At 43.6% G+C, this 24688-nt stretch overlaps 1 protein-coding gene across 6 annotated transcripts in view; it reads right to left on the bottom strand.

Annotated features, from left to right (window-relative positions):
- The window catches only part of MERTK (MER proto-oncogene, tyrosine kinase), a 124574-nt gene that overhangs the window by 93778 nt on the left and 6108 nt on the right, over positions 1-24688 (bottom strand). For 2 of the 6 annotated variants that reach the window (XM_070572136.1, XM_070572137.1), the window contains exons 2-3: positions 13902-13994; positions 8808-9119 (exon numbers count right to left, since the gene is read on the bottom strand). In XM_070572136.1, the coding sequence (XP_070428237.1) occupies positions 8808-9119; positions 13902-13994 (405 nt within the window). Of the gene's footprint in view, positions 1-8199; positions 9120-9329; positions 9576-13901; positions 13995-24688 lie in introns of those variants that run through there. The other 4 variants (XM_070572140.1, XR_011525899.1, XM_070572138.1 and 1 more) reach the window with 4 other exon arrangements.

Below are 24688 nucleotides of genomic sequence, written 5' to 3'. Positions count from 1 at the left end.
GAATATAAAGAAAAGAGAGTAGGTGCTGAAGAAAAAATGTAATGGTAAAAAGATGATAACTAAATGGCAAGCAATAGGATATACTGGAGTATATGCAGAAGCCACTGGTGTTAAACTCACTGGGCCTGACCTTGTTTTTCCAAAAGGGCCTGACATGGCCACTGAGCATATCTGCTTTAAGCATTTGCTATGTCCCAAAGACAAGAACAAATGCCCTTAGGATAAAGACGCAACTTCCCCCACATTGGCATTTCCTTAAGGATAAGCATCTCTAGGCTAGGAACTGATTGCTTTGCTAACCCTGGACCACTCAGCTCGAGACAACAGACAGGCTACCTGCTGTGTCCACCAAGACAGCAGACCTACCACCTGCTGTGTGAATTGCTGTGCCAGCAGAGCAGTCTCGTGACTGTTGTAAAAGGGACATTCCAATCATATGTGATATATGCTCTTTGACGGTACATAACCACTCTGTACACCCCACTTCTTTGGTGCCCTTCCTTCCTCGGGGAACTAAGGACCCAGGCTAGTCCTCAGATCTGGCTCATAAAAAACTCACCTCAATTTTGATTTATAGATTGGTTATGGATTATTTGCGTCGACAAAAAGAAAGGCCTTTCTATTTACTGGTTGGCCCACCTGATAAGAATGATGGACTCCTTTCCGCAAGCAGCTCACAGAGATGACCTGAACCCTCCTTCCACCTGTAGCTGCTAAAATCAAAAGGGCACCTGGCATGAGGAATCATCCAGCCCCACAGTTCTCAGCCTGGTCCAAGACTCGCCACCTTCCTTGGATAAACATAACTATCTTATTCCTACGCTTAGTGGCCAGGTTCCGATACACGCCCCTCAGGGGGAGGGGGCGCAGGGGGCGGTGTGAGGCACCACACCCCTCCTAAAGAATCAGACACTCTGGATGAGTGGACTGTAACAGGAGATGTGGCACAGAATGGCCTGGACCCACACAGGACAGGGTCGCACTCCAAAGACTGAGTCCACATGTCCTGGGTAGGGCCTGGGCTTCTGCCGTTTGGAAAAGCTCCTAGTTGACTTCCTCCTTATCCTCCCAGCTAAAATGCTTAGCAGCTTTATATTCTACAATTCATATTACAAAATATTTTTTTTATTTCCAAATATAAAATTACACCATAATATTGAATGAATAGACTTTTAAAAATGACATCATTCGCTCTACCCCCTGGGGATTCTGCTGTGCACCCTGGGGAGACGTGCCCTACTGCAACCAGCCCAGAAAGACTGATTCAAACATCCCCCCAGAACCCAGGAGTCCACGCTCCCTGCAAATTTGACAGTAAGAGGTCATAACTTGTTTGGGCAGGTCCAGTGTTCTCAGAAATACACCTCTGTGTTTCTAGACTATTCTACTGCCCCAGACAGAGCTGGAGGGAGTACTCACAGAGGCACAGACAGCCCAGGCAGCAAGAAATGGCAGCTACCCACAGTGAGGAACCCACTGGCATGACTTGTTTTTAAGAAATACCCGGCATTGCCTCTGGTCCCATTTCTAGGCTGATGCCTGAGGACACTCACAGCCAGAGCAGGTCCAGGGGTGGGGACGGGGTCGGGGGTCACACTCATGCTAAGGCACTGTGTCTAGAACCGCACTGTGAGAAAGCGTCCCACTTTCAAATGGAATCCCCTTCAGATGGAGTCTGTTTTCTGCCCAGAAGGGACCCCAGAATCACCTATCTGCCCTTCCATTTGATCAATGCGGATTTGGAGTTTCAGAAAGATGAAACACCATACCCCTGGCGCCCCTGCATGTTAATATCAAAACTGGGATGAGAATTTCCGTCTTTGGACTCCCAAAGCGGTAATTTTTGTTAACTAATGCTTTAGATGTAATGTTAAATCTAACAAGCTTCCTTTTTCCTCTGCCCCAAAACTTTCAAAGAACATTGTTTTCCATCAACAAATCTTCAAATCACGTGCCAGAACTGCAAAAAGGCTTAAAGGCTGGTTTCACTTCCTGAGTGGAGGCAGCCTGCCACGAACTGCACAGCCTCCAAATACAGGCAACACTGGGAGCCCATGAATATTTACTGCCTCACTGTGCATTCACTAAGTGGGGCCGGGCCAGAACACAACTTTCAGCAAGTTTGAGTCTATGTTCTAATATTCTCCACCAAGACAGCCTGTTCTCACTGGTAAAAAAGATCATTTTCAAAAACCATAATGAGGCCAGTCTACTATTAGAAGCTTAACAAGCCCCAAGGCTTAAAATAGCAAAACAACCCCTTCTCCAAAATAAACAAGGCTTTCCTTTGTGCGTCTAAGGAGAGGCAAGACCACGGCTAAAGCAAATTCTAAGACGTTTACTGTCCCTGAATGCTGAGGAAATTGGAGCCCCCCCACCAAAAGCAGATTACACAAAAGGGGATCTGCTCCAGAGCATTTGCCTGATTGTCAAGTGCCAACCTGAGACTCAAATCCTGAGGATGGGCTCCCTCTCCGAGGGAGCTAGGACAGAGCACTAACCCCGTGACCATCAGATCTGGCTGGGGCCTTGGCTTACTCCACAGACCCTAGACAGAACCTTGGAGGGGACCAACCGAGAAGAGAAATATCTGAAAGATACCGTTAATGACTGAGGACCAGGAGACACATAAACGCATAAAATTTGCTGCCACAAAAATCTATATATTGAGATACGAAATGAAATGAGTTTTCTCCAGGCATAAGTCTCTCAAATACGCTTAGCTTTTGGTGTAGAACTTCTCATATATGATCTTGGTCCAAACATAAAATCAACATCTGTCCCCTCTCTCTCTCTTTCTCTCTCTCCCCCCTGCTCCTTCCCCCACCCTCTGCCAACCCCAAAACTCATGGAAAATCCATTTTACCATTAAGTAGAAGAAACAATGACAGTGGATGAAATGGGCAAAGGGAAGAAATAAATAAAATGCTTTAGAATTGAGCGTAGGTTTCTCAATGAAATGTTGGCGGCACAATCAGCCTTTCTCTCTTTATCACTTTAAAACGGGGGCAGGAGGAGGCGACCTGGACATGGCAGCCTAGGGCTTCACCCAGGGGCCAGGCCCACTGGATCCTGCTGCCTGACAGAGGCCAGAGAGTAAGAATGGCACAGTTACTAAGAAGGATGGCTGCCCAGCTACTTGAGGTGCAGCTGAGGGCCAAGCTGCGAGGTCTCACACAACTCGGAACAACAGGTCAGAAGACCCTGGCCCTCTGTGTTAAGAACCTTCCATATAGTTGAACAGCTACAATTCAGACCAAGAAAATGAAGGCCTAGGAGGGGGACGGGGCCAGATTGGCAGGTCTCAGTCTCCTGCTCGGGGGATCCTCATGGAATTCTCAACCCCTACCAGGCTGCATTTTCAGCATTTCAGCTGGAGGCAGGAGGGCCGGACAAGGCAGAGGTGAAGACAGGGAGCAGGTGACTTTCCAGTGTGGGATGAGCAAAAGCCCAGAGTGCAGGATGCAAGGAGGCAGGGCTCCCCTCAGGGTGCCTGGGGGCTGCACATACCTGCCACTGGCTAGGAAGGATCCAGGAGCCAGGAGTGTGCCCAGGGCCCCCTGCCTGTTCCATTTGCTAGAGGACGGCCTGCACATGCACACTCAGACACGTACACAGAGTGTAACCTAAGAAACAAAGGCTCACGTGGCAGCCACTGCCGCCAAAAGGCTTCACTAGGGAAACCTAGTTTTAGCAGGTAAAAAGGCAAGGGACTTTCGAGATGTTTATGATCAAAAAACCAAAACCAAAACAAATACAAAAACAAAGCCACACCCACTCTGGAGTAGAGTTATATGGGAAAAGTTAAGCAGGAATTGGACTTCATTTTTATACCTTCCTGAGAGGCACATGACAGGAAGCTATTCCTGTACTATGCTCTAAGGCTGAATTCAACACGGGAAGGCAATGGGGGGGGGGGGTGGTCAGGGCAGGCCCTGGCTCATCCAACAGCGTGGGTTTTGCTAGCAGAACGCCTATGGAGCAAAATCCTAAAAAGCCACAGCAAGGACTTCAGTGCTCTGGGCCAGAACCCATCACAGCTTCACTAAACTGCCATGAACAGTGGCAGGGGCCCGCAGGGCTGCCCTCATATTTCAAGTTGCAATTTAGGATACTTTTCCATGAGAAAAGAAGAATCTTCTCCCCTGACACCTTTTGTCTAGGAAAAGCAATTACCCCAAAATCTGAGTGCAGAAGAACAGAGGGGAACCATTGGTAATAATGGCTAATATTTTTGGAGCACTTACCACGTGCCATTAGCTCATTTCATCCTCCCAAGAGTTCCACTGTACCAGAGAGGAAACTGAGGTCCAGAGAGTTAGCCACCCGCCATGGGGCCCCCACAGGCCAGCCAGGCTGGACGTGAAGCAGGGCTTGCTGGCTGGCTGCTCAGCCCCTGAGCTGAAGCCTCTGTTAACATTTCCATTCCCGTTCCAAGAAGTACACATGGTGAGCCTACTTTTTTTCAGTTTTTATAACAATTAACTTCCTGCTGAGATGCATCCCAACCCAGAGCCATGTGCTTGGTTAAAGTTAACTTAGTGACAATGGGCCAAAGTCAAGGGGCTCAGGGTCACAACTACCTGGGCTGATAGACAACCTGCCCCTGGTTCAAGAGTAGCTAAAACTGTGTTTTTAACATGCAAACTCAGCTTCTGACTTTTTTCCTAGTTGGAATAGTTAAGAGAATATAAAATATGTTAATATTGCCATATTGGGGTTAACATAGTCCCCAAATCTATCTTCTTTCAATGTCCTAACTTTTCTAGTAATGAAATCATTTTGGCGTCAAAGCAAAATAAAAGATTGTTTTCTATCCACCAAGCCCCGAGCACAAGGGAGGGGAGCTGCAGCAATTCTGTTTCTGGAAAAGCCAGTAGGAAGAGGGAAGGGGGAGGAGCACATGGCGAGACCCGCAGAGGCCTGGTTCTTTGATACTATCCACAGATACTCACCCAGCACCTGAAACAGGCTATGTGCTGTGCCATTTACTGTCAGGTAGTGATAAGCATTATCAGGAAATTAAATGTAACAGAGAGAGAGAGAGTGTGTGTGCAACCTTGGCTGGGGGTGGGAGTGAGGGAAGGCCTCTTCAGGAGACCATCCAAGCTGAAACCCAAATGACAAGAAGGAGCCAGCATGCAGAGATCTTGAGGAAAAGATTCCAGCCAGAGAGAACCTCCACGCAAAAGTGCTAGAAAGAAGACACTGTGGCTGGAGCAGCATGAAAAAGCAGGGAGCAATTGGAAATGAGTCAAAGGGAGTGGGAGGCCCTGCGAGTCCTTGCAAACCCTGGTAAGGAATGGGAAGCCACTGGAGGATTTTAAACAAGGGGACAACACAATCAGATTCATCTTCAAAATCTCATTCTGGCTATTACGTGGGAAGCAGGATAACACATGTGGGATCATTGGCAGGTGAGGGGAAATCCATTTAAACCAAGGTTGGGGCTTCCCTACCTGGCATCATGTTCCCAATTCACAGACATCTAAAGAGTCAACCTGTTAATAACCAGGCCGGTCCCTGATTCACTTTCTTAAAGTGCTGAGTGGAACACAAATATTTAAAAAATTTACCATAGGGTCCGGCCCCAGTACCCATCAGAGTTGGTTATTTGTGTTCCACTCAGCACTTTAAGAAAGTGAATCAGGGACCAGCCTGGTGGCACAATGGTTAAGTGCACACATTCCGCTTTGGCAGCCTGGGGTTCGCTGGTTCGGATCCTGGGTACAGACATGGCACCACTTGGTATGCCAGGCTGTGGTAGGTATCCCACATATAAAGTAGAGGAAGATGGGCACAGATGCTAGCTCAGGGCCAGTCTTCCTCAGCAAAAACAGGAGGATTGGCAGCTGTTAACTCAGGGCTAATCTTTCTCAAAAAAAAAAAGAAAAGAAAGTGAATCAGCATTATTTTTAAAAAGTGCCCTGCATACTTCCAAAAAGCATTTGAGGCCATTGTGATAAAGCCCATAAGCAACAGGACAACTAAAGTTCTCCCTGGGAAAATGTCTATAATATATGGTAATATGAGTTACAGCATCAGTTGGAGAGAGAAACACAAACAATGAAGAATTTTAAAAGCCCAATTTGTTCTAAGGGTTGAGTTTAAATGCACGCATGGCTTCATCACGGGCTGAGTCCTTCACTTTTATCCACTTTTCTATTTCTCCTCCTTGTCCTCTCCCCTGCCCACCAGCCCGTCACTCTTTTCCTGGTTTTCTTGCTCACTGGCACCCCCATCAGAGACTGAGCAGAAAGGACGGACTGGAAAGCCTGGAAATGCCCCTGGGTCAGCAGTTTCAGTTCTCTGTGCGAGTCTTTGTGGGATGGTGTTTGTTTGCATGGGGTTGGTGGCAGGATTCCTGGGTTAAAGTGATGCGTAAATTTTAATCATTTATCCATTCCTCTAAGGTGTAGAGTCAACACACATTCCACCCTGTCTTTCTCTCTCTCTTTCCTGTCTGCTAAGCAAACCACTTGCACCCACAATATGCAAAATTAAAATCTTAAAACTACATTTTAATCTCTTCCTATTGCACTCTTACCTCTGCTCCAATTCTGCCAGTGAGAATCCCATTCTTTAGCTTTTCACAAGGTAAGAGGTAATACCGTCAGACATCTCACAGGTAAGTGTAAGATAAAAAACAAAAGGCAGAAGAAGAAACATTGGAGAAATGTTTCATTCTTCCTGCTGGGGCAATTTTAACAGACCTTTTATGATTATCTGACTAAACCTGATTGTCAGCTACAAAATTTTTTATTTCAGCTTTCAAAAAATTTCGAAAAAGAAAAACTCCATTTTTTTACCATCTTACACCAAAACTATTGTTTCCGTTACTTTCCCATAATTTTCACCACATTCACTACCTCCAACACCTCGCCAGTAGCAAAATCTAACAGATTTACTGCAGATTATGAAAAGTGGAGCTGGCTAAACGCTGAGGGATTTCAGGGTTTGGGGGAGTGGAGAACAGAACTGTTTTAGTTCTTTGTTTGGTTTTGGATTTTGATGTTTGTTTCAAATTGCTGTGTTGCCCCAAATTATCAATTGCTTTTGTAATTCCCAACGGGACCTGCCACCAACTGCTTAAGGTTTCATTTGAGTAACTGAGATTTCAAAGGAAAACTTCAAAGGAAGAAACTTTCTATAAATTGCTTACTATAAATTGAACTTTCCAGGTATTCTTTAAAAAACATCTTTATAATAGGTGAAAGCTACTCAGCCTTATTCATGGTCAAAAGAGACAAAAATCACATGCTAAATGGTAATAGAAAATTTTTAGTTAAGCAAAAATGCCTGGGATGTGTTTATTTAGCGTATCTTATTTTTTCCCTTTCTTTTTCTTTTTGGTAAAGCCTGGTTAAGAAGGGTCCAGCTCCCTTAAGAAACGCATCAGGGATCAAACTTCTAGCCTGTCATCACTTCCCTCCAAACAAGCTGTCGATGCAGAATGGGACCTGCCTTACCTTGCCTCCACTTATCAATCCAGCATCTTATTCTGGAATGCCTGTTGCACTATTTGGCAGAACTGAGATAAACCTAGACCCTGTCCAAGCACATTAGATTCTATTCAGCAATAACAGAGGTGAAAAGAATGCTTCCCCGTTTTCCAGGGGCCCCGCACTCACAGGGTGTCCCTACAAAAGGGTGCTAATATTGCCCATAAGGACCCAGTGGGAGCCGCTGGGACCCCCGTCTCTCCCCAGCCGACTGCCGGCGTTGGTGGATCGCAGCACCGGGGGCGTGACCCCCACTCCCGCAGCGTGCTCGTCTCCGGGCGCGCGTCCCTCGAGAGACAGAGTCTGCGGCTCCCAGAACTCCCGCCGGAGCCGGAGTCCAACCACACGACGATGTCTAGAAAGTTTTCGGCGCATTCCCGACCGGACCTGCCACCAACGTTCCTCTCGGCAGAAAACTTCGGGACTTGCAGCGTTCCCGGCCGAGCTCGATGTCCTCCTCTGCGGTAAAGGGGGGCCCTTGGTGCCCACTGATACCCGGCTTCTCCGGGACGCCTACCCACGACCCAGCCTGAGTGCCCTGTCACTGGGCTGGTGGGTGCCCCTGCGCTCCACTCCCGGGCACCGCTGGGCGGCGGGAGGTGTTTGCAAACCTGCCCAGCAGCCGGCGCGCTCCCTCCTCGAGCTCCGGGCCGCGAGCCCCCGGCCCCGCGCCTGGCCCCCGGCCCCGCGCGCTCACCTCCTCTCCAGAACGCGGGGAGGAAGAGCCAGGGCAGAAGCAGCAGCAGGGCCTGTCCCATCCTGGGGCCGCGGATCTGGAGATTCTCTCCGGACCGACGGACAGATGGACGTCCTGAACCTGCCGCGGCGCCGGCCAAGCGCGCCAGCGAAGCAGCCTGGTCCGGGAGGCCTGGGCAGCCAGCGCCGGAGTGGCGGGACTGAGCCGCGGCGGGAGGAGCTGGGGGCTGGAAGGGGCGGGCCGGGGGCCGAGCCGGGGCCGACTGGGGCTGGAGGGGAGGGGCGGGCTGGCGGCTGAGTCCGCAGGACGGAGCCCGCTGGGGTGGGGAGGGGGCGGGAAGGAGGACGGGAGGGGCGGGCCGCGAAGGGGAAGGAAGGGGCCGGGGCTGGACGGGAGAGGCGGGGAGGGGCGGGCCGGGGCCGAGCCGGGGCGGACCGGGCTGGGGGAGGGAATCGGAGACCTGTAGAAGGGAGGGAGGGCCGAAGGTGGGGAGGAGAAAGGGGCCCAGGTCTCTGCGCGGGCCCGCTGTCCAGCACGTGGGGGTGGGAGGGGAGAGGGAGGAGACCAGGTTGGAGAGGAGTGGACGGCACCCGACGCAGCCGCCTCACCTACGAGGAGGGTCCAGCAGTTGGGGTGCCGTGGCGACTCCGCCGTCCAGGCGTAGCGGACGCAGAAAACCCAGGCAGCAAGGCTCCCAAAGGCTAGGGCCACCGCGGCCCCGCTCCGTGCTGAGCGCCCCCTGGGTGCTGCCAAAGGTGTGAGAGCCCGCCCGGCGTCGAGGAGTTCTTTGCCTCCTGGGGAGCGGTTCTTGGGGAAGAAGTCTTTGCTGGGCCCCGTTGAAGAGTCAGAGAGAGGTGAGGCTTGTGGAGGGAGATGAACCTCACCGAAAAACTGCAGCGCAGGATTGGAGAGAGACGGCTCTGCAGCAGAGAAAGTTAGTCATAGAGGAGATCTAAGCCGCTTTTACCAATAATCGCAACAAGTTACATTTATATACATTCTTGCTTAAAGGAAACATTTTTAATGTGAGCCTTTCACAACGTGAGCCAGATCATGCCATTCCTTGCTCATAACTCTGAAAACTCTACAGTGGTTCCTGTTTTCTCGCTGCATAAGAGCCAAAGTCCTACCTGTGGCCTACAAGGTCCTCCATGACCTGGAGCACCCTTTCCTCTCTGACCTCATCTCCTTGCTCCACTGACATCCATGCTGGTTTCTTGTCAAGCAGTGTGTGAGCCCTAGGCTAGCTGGTCTCTTCAGGTAGATTTGGCTCTAAGGAGACAACCAGCCCAAATAATTTGGACAGGTTATTACTTATACTGACAGCAAAAGCAAAATCAGCATGGTGTCCGCTCCTTGAGTCCATAGCCCCACATGGTGACACCAAGCCAGAGGGGCCAATGAAGAGACATGAGCAGTGGGCGGCTCTGCTGCTAAGCAACCAACTCTAAGCTGCAGCCAAGCAGTTTTATAGACTTACACAGGAGCCTGAGGCTGTATCCTTGGGGGAAGGGGGAGTCATGGAGGGAAGAAGACGGAAAGTCCTGTGCTCAACTGAAAATATAGAGAAGGAAGAAAAACAGCCTTGCAGCCATCGCCCACAAGATAGGGATATGAAACTGGCTCCCAATAGCTGCTCACCAGGCTTACCTCCCCTTGCTCCAAGGGGAATCATAGGGCAGTCCAACAAGACTTGGGCGAGACTGCAGTCCGGCCTTGCCCACATGCCTGTGTGGAGATGTGCCAGGTCGCCAGGGCGTCTCAGCAGAGCAGCTCTCCTATAGCCTTCTTGCTGTTGCTCATAGACACCAGGTACTCTTCTCCCTCAGGGGTTTGCACTGACTGTTCCCTCTACCTGGAAGGCTCTTCAGCCAGTCTCACACCCTCTCAGTTAACTCTCCTCCTTCAAATCTTTGCTCAAATCTCACTTTCTTGATAAGGCCTTCCTTGTATAAAACTGTTCTAGTTATCTCTTGCCGTGTGACGTACCACGCAAACAGTGGGGGTAAACAGCAGCAGTTATATTAGATTCGTGGATTCTGGGTCTGAGATTTGTACAGGGCACAGGGATGGTAGTTTGACTTTGCTCTTTGATCTCTGCTGGGATCTTAGGCTAGGGACTAGAGTCATCTAAAACAGGGGTCAGCCAACGGCAGCCTGCAGGCCTATTGCCTGTTTTTGTAAATAAGTGTAATTGGAACGCAGCCATTCATGGGCTTATTCTCTCTGGCTGCTTTAGGGCTATAGCAGCAGGGTCGAATAGTTGTGACAGAGTTAATATGGCCCACAAAGCCATCGGGTCTGGCCCTTTACAGAAAAAGTTGGCCAACCCCTGGCCTCGTTCCCTCACATAACTGGCACTTGCACTGGGATAACTGAAAGATGAGGGCTGCAGACCGGGGCACCTGGAGGAGTCTTCTCCATGGGCGCCTCAGGAGGTGGAGGTCTTGCGTGTGGGCTCGGGGCTCCAAGAGCAAGCATTCACTTGCTGAACAGCATCCTGAAATTACAGAGATCTGGTTCTCATAGTTTCTTGGGATTGGCTGACTATCTGGCTTTCTGCCAGATGGTGGACAATAGAAAATCTGATTGGTAATAATTTTTGATTGTCTGTTTGCCCTGGGTACTCTGTCATCTCCTGGCATTCTCTATGCTAGTTGGCTTGTTTGCTTCCCACTAGGAGTGCAATTCTATTAAAAAAAAGTGTGTGTGTGTATGTGTGTGTTTGCTGGAGCTGCTGGACCGGTGAGTTCCTGAGTCCTATATGGCCTTTTGACGTGTGCTGAAGCTGTAAAACCTAAGCTTGTAGTTCTTTTTGTTTGTGTGAGAATTTAAAGAGAGGACAAAAAGGCTTCTCCCTTTTTCACAAAAGCAAGATGTAATAATTAATCTTTTACAAAGGTTTGTCTGTAACTCTTTCTATATTTCTTTGTTTCTCAATTTGGGGGGATAGACAGATCATAAAAGCTTATCATTGTATGTGCCGTCTAGCAAATCTGGTGCAGACACACAGATCTTTCTGATTCCTTTGGTCAGGGGAGAAAAATGTACACAAAGATTGAAGGAAATATTTTAACCGGCTTTATATATTGAGGAGAACGAATGGGCAGACACTTTTAAGAGAGTTTTGCTTGGTTTGGGTAACAACTGAACGAAGGAGCTGGAATGTGTGATGCCCAGGGAACAACTGTTTTTGGCTTCTTCCAAGTTTCTGGTCTTTCTGAGAAATCTAGAGTTTGGAACACATGGCTTTCTCTCTCCTTTCTCCCAGAAGAAATTAGTGTGTGTGTGTGTGTGTGTCGGGGGGGGGGGGGGGAGTGTCCCAAAAACGTTCACATGACTCAATCGAGATGTGAGGGAGAGCTCCATGGGCAACAATAAAGAGTTATTAAATCTGAAAAGATGTGCCCCAGCTTGAGCCCCAGTGTGCCTGGACAAGTACTACAACAGAGGACTCAGAACAAAATAGCTGGAGTTAATCCAGCTGTTAACACCTCCGGAGGATCCTAGCTTGCCCAAGGGTAACTGGTCTTCTGGAAGAAACATCAAAAGAGCCACACTTGAAGGCTATATCATAGATAATAGGCTTTCCAGAATAAACTGACAATGCCAACACGGACTGTTGTCAACCTGAACTTAAGACCTGAGGTGGAATTTGCAGACTCTTTACTCCAGAAGCAGACAAATGTGTGAGAGTACTTAACTCAGTAAGTACTGACTAAGTAACTTGACTTGCTGCTTAACTCAGGAGCCACCGAAACCTACTTTTGATTTAATTATGGATAATATTCTATTTTTGGGTTTTTGTGTGTGTGTGTGAGGAAGATTGGCCCTGAGATAACATCTGTGCCAATCTTCCTCTATTTTATGTGGGGTGCTGCCACAGTGTGGCTTGACGAGTGGTGCCAGGTCTGCACCTGGGATCCAAACCTGCAAACCCCAGGCTGCCAAAGCAGAGCACACAAACTTAACCACTATGCCACCAGGGGGGCTTGCTTAACCATGTTTAGCAGAGCAAAAACTGTTAATTTTTATGAAATCCAATTCACTTTTTTTTCTTTTTTGTATTGTGCTTTTGATGTCTTATCTAAGTTTTTTTTTAAAAAAACTTTGCTCAGATATATTTCATATAACATAAAATTCTCCCTTTTAAAGTATACAGTTCATCAGTTTTTAGTGTATTCAGAAACTTGTGCAACCAACCCCACTATCTAATTTTAGAGCATTTTCATCACCCCAAAAGAAACCCCATACCCATTAGCAGTCACTTTCTCTTCCCCCACACCCACTTTCTGACCCAATCTCCAGCCCCTGGAAACCACTAATCTTTCTGTCTCCATGGATTTGTCTATTCTAGGCACTTCATGTAAATGGAATTATACGTGTCCTTTTGTGACTGGCTTCTTTCACTAGCTTTAATGTTTTCAAGGATCATCCATGTTGTAACATGTATCAGTACTTCTTTCCCTTTTAAAGCTGAATAATATCCCATCTTATGCCTATACCACATTTTGTTTATCCATTCCTCAGTTGATGGACATTTGGGTTGTTTCCGCTTTGAACATTCATGTAAAAGTGTTTGTGTGAACATATGTTTTCAATTATCTTGGGCATAGACCCAGGAGTAGAATTGCTGGGTTATATGGTAACTCTAGGTTTAATTTTTTTGAGAATCTGCCAAACTGTTTTACTAAGTGGCTGCACCATTTTGCATTGCTGCCAGTGATGTAGGAGGCTTCCAATGTTTCCATATCCTCATCAACATTTGTTATTTTACACCTTTTGGATTATAGCCATCCTAGTGGGTGTGAAGTGGTGTCTTATTATGGTTTTGATTTTGCATTTTCCTTGCAAATGATATTCCTTGCTAATGATATTGGTTATCTTTTCATGTAATTGTTGGCCATTTGTTTATCTTCTTTGGAGAAATGTCTATTCAAATTCTTTGTTCATTTTTAAATTAGGTTGTCTTTTTATATTGAGTTGTAAGAGTTCTTTCTATATTCTGGATAGTAGACTCATCAGATAGATGACTTGCAAATATTTCCTCCCTTGCTATGGATTATCTTTGCACTTTCTTGATAGTATCCTTTCAAGTGCAAAACCATAAAATTTTTATAAAGTCCAGTATATCAGTTTTTTTCTTTGGTTGCTTGAGCTTTGGGTGCCATATCTAAGAAATCATTGTCTAATCCAAGGTCACAAAGATTTACACCTATGTTGTCTTCTAAATGTTCTGTAGTTTTACTCTTACATTTAGGTCTTTGGTCCATTTTGAGTTAACAGTGTGAAGTATGGATCAAGATTTTTTTTTTGCACATAGATATCCAATTCTTCCAGCACTATTTGTTCAAAACCACTATCTTTCCTCCATTGAATTGCTTTTACAACTTTTTAAAAAAAATCAATTGGCCCATTCCTTAAATGAAGGCTGCACATACTGTCTTCTTTCCAAAGAGAACAATATGGAAATTGGGAAAAGTAACTTCAAAGTAGAAAAACCTCACAAACTCTACCCTAGCTAGGGGACCACAGTTAACATTAACACTGGTATGTCATGTGTTTGGTATGTACCCTTGATAGGGTGTGATGAAAAGGCACTTTGTCTCAACGGTCTTCTTCCCCAAAATCCATATCCCCAGTCTACCATGAGAAAAACATCACACAAATTCCAGGTGAGGGATATTCTACAAAATACCTACCAGTGTTCCTCAAAATTGTCAAGGTTATCAAAAACAGCAGGAAGAGCCTGAGGAAATGATGACTAAAAGTAATGTTGTATCCTGAATGGGATCCTGGAACAGAAAAAGGACATTAGGTAAAAACTAATGAAATCTGAATAAAGTATGGATTTTAATTAATAATAATGTGTTGGTATTGGTTCATTAATTTTAACAACTGTACCATACTAATGTAAAATATTAATAATAGATAGAGGAAACCGGGTGTGGAGTACATGGGAACTCTCTGAACTATCTTTGCAGTTTTTCTGTTAAACTGTTTGAAAAAATAAAGTTTATTTTAAAATATCAATTGGTTATATTTGTGTGTACCCATTTCTCAACTATCTGTTCCGTGGATCTGTGCGTCTATCATTTCTCTTATAACCCACTCTTTTTTTCCAGCTTTATTGAAGTATAATTGACAAATAAAATTGTAATATATTTAAAGCATACAATATGATGATTCAATGTATGTTTACATTGTGGAAGAATTCTCTCCATCAAGTTAAAGTTAATTAACACATCCATCACTTCACAGATTTTCTTTCTTTTTTGTATTTTGGAGGTGAGAACACGTAAGTTCTACTCTCTTGCCAAATTTCAGTTATTCAACACAATATTATCAACTATAGTCACTAAGTTATACTTTAGATCCTCAGCTTTTATTCATATTGTAACTGAAAGTTTGTACCCTTTTGCCAAACTCTCCCTATCACACCCCCACCCCATCCCTGGCAACTGCCATTCTGCTGTTTCTATGAGTTAGACTTTTTTTTTAGATTCCACATATAAGTGATATGATGCAGTATTTGTCTTTCTCAGTTTACCATATTTAACTTAGCATGATGCCCTCCAGGTTCATCTATGTTGTTGGAAATGGCAGGATTTCCTTCTCTTTTTAAAGGTTAAATAATATGCCATGGTAGATATATATACACACCACGTTTTCTTTATCCACTCATCTGTCAACGGACCCTTAGGTTCTTTCCATACCCTTGGCTGTTGTGAAAATGCTGCAATGACCATGGGAGTAAAGATATTTGAGATAATGATTTCATTTCCTTTGAATGTATACCCAGAAGTGGGATTGCTGGATCTTATGGTAGTTTTATGTTTAATTTCTTAAGGAACCTCCATACTGTTTTCCACAGTGGCTATACCAGTTTACATTCCCACCAACAGTGCACAAGGGTTCCTGTTTCTCTACATCCTCACCAACATTTGTTAACACTTATCCTTTTAATAATAGACATCCTAACAGGTGTGAGGTGATATCTCATTACGGTTTTGATTTGCATTATCCTGATGATTAGTGATGTCGAGAATCTTTTCATGGACCTGTTAGCCATTTCTCTGTCTTTGGAAAAATGTCTATTCAGTCCTTTACTCATTTTTTAAATTGGGTTATTTGTTTTTTTGCTATTGAGTTGTATGTTTTCCTTGTATGTTTTGGATATTAATCCCTTATCAGATACATGGTTTGCAAATATTTTCTCCCATTCCATATGTTGCCTTTTCATTTTGTTGATGGTTTCCTTTGCTGTGCAGAAACTTTTTAGTTTGATGTAGTCCCACTTGTGTTTTTTTTTTTTTTTTTTTGCTTTTGGTATCAAATCTAAAATATCATTGCCAAGACCAATGTCAAGGAGCTTTACCCCCTATATTTTCTTCTAGGATTTTCCTGGTTTCAGGTCTTAGATTCAAGTCTTTCATCTATCTTAGGTTAATTTTTGTGTGTAGTCTAAGTTCAGGGTCCAGTTTCATTCTTTTGCATGTGGATGCCTAGTTTTCCCAGCATCATTTATGGAAGAGACTATCTTTCCCAGTTATTTATTCTTGGCTCCTTTGCTGAAAATTAGTTAGCTGTATATGCATGGGTTTATTTCTGGGTTCTCTATTCTGTCCCATTGACCTATGAGTCTGTTTTTATGCCAATACTATTCTATTTTGATGACTATAGCTTTGTAATACGGTTTGAAATCAGGATGTATGATGTTTCCAGCTTTGTACTTCTTTCTCAAGATTGCTTTGACTATTCAGTGTCTTTTCTGGTTCCATACAAATTTTACGATAGTTTTTTCTATTTCTGTGAATAATTTCATTGGAATTTTAATAGGGATTGCATTGAATCTGTAGATTACTTTGGGTGATATGGACATTTTAACAATATTAATTCTTCGAATCCATGAACACAGAATATCTTTCCATTTATTTATGACTTCTTCAATTTCTTTCATCAATGTGTCATAGTTTTCAGTGTACAGATCTTTCACCTCCTTGGTTAAACTTACTCCTAAGTATTTCATTCTCTTTGATGCTGTTGTAAATGGGATTGTTTTCTTAATTTCTCTTCTGATAGTTCACTGTTCAGAAAAGCAACTGGTTTTTTTGTATGTTGATTTTGTATCTTGTGTTTTTACTGGTTTCATTTATTAGTTATGAGTGTTTTGTTGGTGTCTTTAGGGTTTTCTATATATAATATTATGTCATCTGTAAGCAGAGACATTTGTACTTCTTCCTTTCTGATTTGGATGCCTTTTGGTTTTTTTCATGCCTAATTTCTCTGGCTGGGACTTCCAGTACTATGTTGAATAGACGCGGTGAGAGTAGGCCCTCTTGTCTTATTCCTGATCTTTAAGGTCACTGTTGAGTGTGATGTTAGCTGTGGACTTGTCATATATGGCCTTTGTTATGTTGAGGTACATTGCCTCTATACCTGTTTTGTTAAGAATTTTTATCATGAAAAGATGTAAAATTTTGCCAAATGCTTTTTCTGCATCTGTTATGATCATATGATTTTTATCCTTCCTTTTCTTCCTGTGGTGTATCACATTTATTGATTTACATTTGTTGAAACATCCTTGCAACCTAGGAGTAAATCTCACTTGATCATAGTGTATGATCCTTTTAATGTAGTGTTGAATTTGGTTTGCTAATATTTTGTTGAGGATTTTTACATCTATGTACATCAGGGATATTGGCCTATCGTTTTCTTTTCTTGTAGTGTCCTTTTCTGGCTCTGGTATCAGTATAATGCTGGCCTTGTAAAACGAGTTTGGTAATCTTCCCTCCTCTTCAATTTTTTGGAAGAATTTGAAAAGGCTTGGTACTAATTCTTTAAATATTTGGTAGAATTTACCAGTGAAGCCATCTCATCCTGGACTTTTCTGTGTTGGGAAGTTTTTGATTATTGATTCAATCTCCTTACTAGTAATTGGTTTGTTCAGATTTTCTATTTCTGCGTGATTTTGTCTCGGTAGGTGGCATGTTTCTAGGAATTTATTCATTACTTTTAGGTTGTCCAGTTTTTTGGTGTATAGTTGTTCATAGTAGTCTCTAATGATCCTTTGTATTTCTTTGGTATCAATTGTAATGTCTCCTCTTTCATTTATAATTTTGTTGATTTGGCTCCTCTCTCTTTTTTTCTTGGTTAGTCTAGCTAAACGTTTGTCAATTTTGTCTATCTTTTCAAAGAACTAACTCTTAGTTTTGTTAATGTTTTCTGTTGTTTTCCTGTTCTCTATTTTATTTATTTCTACTCTAATCTTTAATATTTCCTTCCTTATGCTAACTTTGGGCTTAGGTTGTTCTTTTTCTAGTTTCTTGAGGTTGTTTATTTGAGATCTATTTTCTTGATGTATGCATTTATAGCTATAAAATTCCCTCTTAGAGGGGCTGGCCCCGTGGCCGAGTGGTTAAGTTCACGGGCCCTGATGCAGGCAGCCCAATGTTTCGTTGGTTCGAATCCTGGGCGCAGACATGACACTGCTCATCAAACCATGCTGAGGCAGCGTCCCACATACCACAACTAGAAGGACCCACAATGAAGAATATACAACTATGTACTGGGGGGCTTTGGGGAGAAAAAGGGGAAAAAATAAAATCTTTTAAAAAAAAATTCCCTTAGAACTGCTTTTGCTGCATCCCATAATTTTTTTTTTTCTGCTTTATGTCCCCAAACCCCGCCCCCCGACACAGTTGTATATCTTAATTGCAAGTCCTTCTAGTTGTGGGATGTGGGACGCCGCCTCAACGTGGCCTGATGAGCGGTGCCATGTCTGCGCCCAAGATCTGAGCCCTGGGCCACCACAGCGGAGCGCGCGAACTTAACCGCTCGGCCACGGAGCCGGCCCCCATAATTTTTTTTTTAAAGATTGGCCCTGAGCTACCATCTGTTGTCAATCTTTCTTCTTATTCTTCTTCTCCCCAAAGCTCCCCAGTACATCGCTGTATATTCTAGTTGTAGGTCCTGCTAGTTCTGCTACGTGGGACACTGCCTCAACATGGCTTGATGAGGGGTGCCAGGTCCATGCCCAGGATCCAAATTGGCGAAACCCTGGGCCGCCAAAGTGGAGCACGCGAACTTAACTACTTGGCCACTGGGCTGGCCCTGGTATGTTGTTTTTATTTTCATTTTATCAAGATACTTTTTTACTTCCCTTTTAATTTCTTCTTTAATCCATTGATTGTTCAGGAGAGTGTTGTTTAATTTCCACTTATGTGTGAGTTTTCCAATTTTCCTCCTGCTATTGAATTCTAATTTCATACCATTGTGGTTAGAGAAGATAACTTGGTGTAATTTCAATCTTCTTGAATTTGCTAAGACTTGTTTTTTGCACTGACATATGATCTATCCTAGAAGATGTTCCATGTGCTTGAGAATAATGTGTATTCTGCTGTTGTCAGATAGAATGTTCTGTATATGTCTGTTAGGTTCATTTGGTCTATAGTATTGTTCAAATCCTCTGTTTCCAGGAGCAAAATGTTGAGACCTTGTATTTTGGAATGTGTCTTTATTCTCCTATTTGATTGATAGCTTTTCTAGGTTCAGAATTTTAGGTTTATAATCTTCCTTTAGAATTTTATAGAATTTTAGAATTTTATATTGCTTTCCAGCTTGTAATATTGATGTTGAGGAGTTTTGTAATAGTTAGGTGTTGTGTATAACAAACCATCCAAAAACTCAGTGGCATAAAAAAATCATTTATTATTGCTCATGAATCTATGGGTTGTTTGGATTTTTGTTTTGTTTTGTTTTTTTCTTTTTTTTCTTTTTGGAGGAAGATTAGCCCTGAGCTAACAGTTGCCACCAATCCATCTCTTTTTTTGCTGAGGAAGGTGGGCCCTGAGCTAACATCCATGCCCATCTTCCTCTACTTTATATATGTGGGACACCTGCCACAGCACAACTTGATAAGCCATGCATAGGTCGACACCCAGGATCCCAACTGGCAAACCCCAGGCCGCCAAAGTGGAGTGCACGAACTTAACTGCTATGCCACTGGGCAGGCCTCTGTTTTGTGTTGTTTTTTAAAACTTTTTTTTGCAGGGAAAGCTTTGCTCTGAGCTAATATCTGTTGCCAATCTTCCTCCTTTTTTTTTTCTCCCCAAAGCCCAGTGCATGGTTGTATATCCTAGTTGTAAGTCCTTCTAGTTCTTCTATGTGAGCTGCCGCCACAGATGGCAACCGACAGATGGGTGGTGTGGTTCCACCACCATGAAGTGAACTCGGGCTGCCAAAGTGATGAAAGCACCAAGCTTTAACCACTAGATCATCAGGGCTGGCTCTGTTTTGTTTTGTTTTATGTGTGTATCTTGGCTGAGTTTATCCAAGCATGGGTAATTCTGCTGATCATGGCTGGGCTTTCTCCCATGTTTGGTGATCAACTGTTGGCTGGTCTAAGATGGCCTTGGTTCTTTCCCACATGTCTTTCATATCTCTGTAACCCACTAGCCTGTGCATGTACACATGGAGACTCAGAGAGACAAGAGAGGAAGAAGAAATACGTAAGCACTTCTACCATCCTCTGTGTCAAGTTTACTCCTGTACCTTTGGCCAGGGTATGTCACATGGCCAAGGCCGTAGAGTAGGAAGGGGCTACAAAGTTACAGGTAAAAGCTTATGGATACAGGGAGGCCATTAATTAGGGCCCTTAATGCAATCAAGCTACTACAAGTCTGAAGCTATTCTGGCTCATAACACTTTGTGTAAGATCTATTTTATCTCTTCAAAAATGTATCTTTTCTTTATCCCTATTATTCTGAAATTTCACAGATAAGCCTTGGTTTACATCTTTTCTCATTCACTGTAACGGGCATTTGATGGTTCTTTCAATAAGTAAATCATATTTTTCTGTTCTGGAAATTTTCTTGGTTTTATTGATTTTGTGCTCTCTCTTTTCCCTGTTCTCTCTTTTTGAAACTCTCATTTGGATTTTGATTTCTTGGACCAACTTTCTAATTTTCTTACCTTTTTTCCATTTCCTTGTCTTTTCGTTCTACCTTCTAGGAGATTTTCTTTGTTTTCTATTATAAATCTTCTAGTAAGTTTTTTCTTTCTATGATTATATTTTAATTTCTTAGGATTCTTTTCTGTTCTCTGCTTATTCTTTTTTATGGTATACTATTCCTAATTCATGTTGTAATATCATTTTTTAACTTCTCTTAGCAGTTTGAAGACCTTAATTTTTTTTTGAAGTTGTCTTCTCTCTCCCTTTGTTCCAAGTTGCTTTTTCTTCATTGCTTTTGTTTTTAGCATTAGAGGCTGTGTTAGTTTCTAGGGCTGCTGTGACGAATTACCACACACTGGGTGGCCTAAAACAACAGGAATGTATTCTCTCACCGTTCTGGAGGCCAGAAGTCCAAAATCAAAGTGTTTCCAGGGTTGGTTCCTTCTGGCGGTTCTGAAGGAGAAACCATCCCGTGCTTCTCTCCCTGGGTCTGCTGGTGGCCAGTAATCCTTGGTGTTTCTTGGCTTGTGGCAGCATGACTCCAGTTTCTGCCTCCATCTTCACATGGCCATATTCCTTCCGTGTGTGTTTATGTCTCTGTGTTCAAATTTTCCTCTCCTGTAAGTATCCTAGTCATTGGGTTCATGCCAACCATAATCTGGTATAAACTCACTTTAACTTGATCATATATGCAAAGACCCTATTTCAAAATTAGGTCACATTTTGAGGTTCCAGGTGGACGTGAATTTGCAGGGTAGGGTAGGGGATACTATTCAACCTAGTACAGAGGCTTTCCTTGATGTCTGCTTATTCCTGATTGTCTGTCTCTTCTAGATATCTTCGGCTGCATAACAAGTGACCCCAAACTTAGTGGTATAAAACAACAAACATGTGGTTATGCTCATGAGGTCTGTGGGTCAGGACTCTTCCAGGACATGGCAGGAATGGCTCCTCTCTGCTCCACAATGTCTGGAACTTCACTTGGGAAGATTTGGACAGCTGGGGGCTCAGATTCATCTGCAGGTTTCTTAACTCGGCGCCCGCCAAAGCTGAGATGACTCAAAGGCTGGGCTCAGCTGGGACTTTCGACCAGAGTGCCTCCACGTGGCATGAGTTTTTCACAGTGTGAGGGTCTCAGAGTTGTCAGACTCTTACATGGTGGCTTACAAGAGTAAACAAAATGGGAACTGCATAGCCTCTTTTGATCTAGCCACAGAAATAAGGCAGCATTACTTCCACTGCATTCTATTGGTTAAAACCAAGTAACTAAAGCCAGCTCAGATTGAAGGGGACATGAATTAGACCCACCTCTCAGTAATAGTGCAGCCATTTTTAAAACCACACACTGTTTATATTTAAGAGTAGAGGACTAAAAGATTGCTTAGAAACTTTGACTGTATGGATAAACTTGTTGACAGTGAGATTTCTGGTTTGGGAACTCCTGATATCAATGCCTTTAGATTTTTTTCCCCTTGGCATACTTAGATCCTGCAGAGAAGACTCCCATTCTCCTCACTGAACAGTAGAGACCAGTTGCTGGATTCTGGGTGATTATAGGAGGGGACTAGAGTGGAGGTTGGTGTGGAGGTTTGCATGTCAACATTCAATATGCCACATTTCCTTATTTTCACCACGGTGTCACCCCCTTTAACTGCGCTTAGTGTTCCCCAACCAGAGACTGTCTGTTCATCTCTCCAGGCTTTTGTCCTAACGGGGGAGTCACAGTTATTTAACTGTGGTGGGTAGGAGTGGGGAGATATGACACATTTTTAAATAGACTCTCAACCCAACCTTCTCATCTTAGCACTCTGTCACCTCTGTCTTCACACCCACATCTAGAGGTACCTGATGCCACCAACTCCTGAGACCTCTGTGGTTTTGTGGTATAATCTGGCTTAATGCTTACCTCTCCTCCATTGTTGCTAAATATTCAGTTTTCCTAAGTAACTTAAGTAATTTGTCACTCTGCTGCTTTACAGCTTCCAAAATATTGGAGCTATTGTCTCCTTTCCCATGCACCCTGTCCCCTTAAGTTTGTTCCTTAAAAAAATCCTTTATTGTTGTTAGCTGCGTTTGGGGAAGGAGCACTCTGTTTAATCCACCATTTTTACCTAGAAGTCCCCTATAGTTGAATACCTAGGTTGTTTCCATTTCCCTCCATGATGTAAGCAGGCTAGTCTATTCATCTTTGCCCCGCTGTCTGTCTTCCTGAGAAGTGTACCCATTTACACTCTCGTTGCCAGTGCCTGAGAGTGCTCACTATTCCCACCTTCACCAGAATCTGGTTTTGTTGCTCATTCATGCATGCATTCATTCACTCACTTAAAAAATATGTATCGCTCATCCTTTCTATTCCAGGCTGAGTGGTATGTGCTAAGTGGAGGGTGCTGCCCCACTGTCATGAATAGGAAGGAGCTTATAATCTAGAGAAGGAGTTAAGAAACAAATAAATAAATGTTTAAAAAGAACAACTTGTGGAAAGTTTTATAAAGGGAGTAAACTGGGTCATAGTGTGGGACTTTGGGTACCAAGTTTAGATAAAGTGGTCAGGGAAGTCTTTGAAAAGGTTGCATTTATTTATTTAATAATTTATTAATATTTTTGCTTCTTAAAACTATTTATTGAGGAAAATTTTAAACATAGGCAAAAGTGATTCCACTTTTAGTAAAGAACCCTCACCTACCCATCAACAATTATCAATATTTTCCCAATCTAGTTTCATCTATCTCCTCCATCCCCTCGTTTTTAGCTTGAGTACTTTAAAACAAATCCAAGACTTATTATTTTACCTTAAATTAATCTGCATCTCAAACTGATACAGATTTTTTAACTTAATCACCATTATTATATGTAACAATTAACAATTTATAACAAATTAATAATTCTTTCATGTCATCTAATACTCAGTACATATTCAAATTTCCTTGGTTGAGTCCAAGACGTCATTTAACAGTTGGTTTGTTCAGGTCAAAAGAGTCAAAAAAAGTCTTCATATTGCATTTTGATATGTCTCTCAAGTCTTTTATCCTAGAACAGTGAATTTCTAATACTTCCAATACTTCTCTTTATTAACTGGGGTTTCTTTATAAGAAGAACTTTCGGGGCTGGCCCGGTGGCACAGCGGTTAAGTGCGCACATTCCGCTTTGGTGGCCTGGGGTTCACCGGATCAGATCCTGGGTGTGGACATGGCACCGCTTGGCAAGCCATGCTGTGGTAGGCGTCCCACATATAAAGTAGAGGAAGATGGGCACGGATGTTAGCTCAGGGCCAGTCTTCCTCAGCAAAAAGAGGAGGATTGGTAGCAGTTAACTCAGGGCTAATCTTCCTCAAAAAAAAAGAACTTTCTTTCACCAACTCATCGGTTATTCAGAAATACAGAGATTACAGAGGAAGGACTGGATAAATGCTGGATTCTTTCACCATAATTATCAAATTTCAGAGAAATGAGTTAGTGCATAGCAAGCTCCAATGTTAACCAATAAGGTTTTCTTTGTGTAGTATCATGATGAATGCATACATTTTTACCTATCTGACATGTTTTAATCCATTGTGATCATTACTCTTCATGATGCTCAAATGACCCCATTAGGCTGTGGCACACCTTGGCGCTGGCTTCTTTGTCCTTTTGGTGTGATTTTAGACACTTCCTGGATAAGCCTCCTGGCCTGCCATTCCTCTTTCCACACATACTCCTGGTTTTATTTTCTCTGCTCCTAGACTTCTTGGGGTTTTTGCAAACCAGCCAAAGACTTTTCACCTCCACGCCTTTGCTCGAGCTGATTCCTTTGCCTAAAATGCCTTTTCTTATTTATGCTCCCCACTAATTTAGGTGTCCTTCAAGACCCCTTTTATGTAGTTTCCCCAAATCCCTCAAATAGAGTGAGACGTCATTCTTTCTTCAGTGCTGTGTTAGCCCTGATAGCACTGACCTCTTCGTGTTCATCATTGTTTGCAACTCTGCGTCCACACTGTGAGCTCACTGAAGGCACAGGCCTTCACATGGTCATGTTGTAGCTCTGAAGTCCCTGGTACATGAAGGCTTAATAAAGTGATTCTAAATGAATAAATCCATCCATTCATTAAACAGCTTTACTGTTTACTATGGAATAGGTGTTGAAGATTCTGAGAGAATTTGTACGGCTCACTGGATGATAGAGAAAACAGACAGAGAAATAAAATACAGTGTTATCATGCTATGATGGTATTTTCTGTCTGTGGGTATAGCTCCATTTCCTACTTTCTGTTCCTTCTTCCCAGAATGCTCCTCACCCCCACCTCATCTTCTCACAGCTGGCTCCTCCTCATTGCAGGTCTCAGCTAAAATGTGCCCTCCTCAGAAAGACTTTTCCTCACTCACATAAATTATCTGAAGCGGCCAACAGCCAGCTCTCTTACATAGACTGTAGCACTCATTTTGCTGGAGTTGCTTGCTTTCTCCCTTGATGGTTTTGAGGAAGCAAGTGGCCATGTTGGGGAACCCCATGAGGCAAGGAACTATGGGTAGCCTCTTGGAACTGAGGGTGACTTCCAACCCA

This window comes from Equus przewalskii, chromosome 14 (assembly GCF_037783145.1).
Source record: "Equus przewalskii isolate Varuska chromosome 14, EquPr2, whole genome shotgun sequence".
Lineage (NCBI taxonomy): Eukaryota > Metazoa > Chordata > Mammalia > Perissodactyla > Equidae > Equus > Equus przewalskii.
This window is presented reverse-complemented; position numbering and strand designations above follow the sequence as displayed.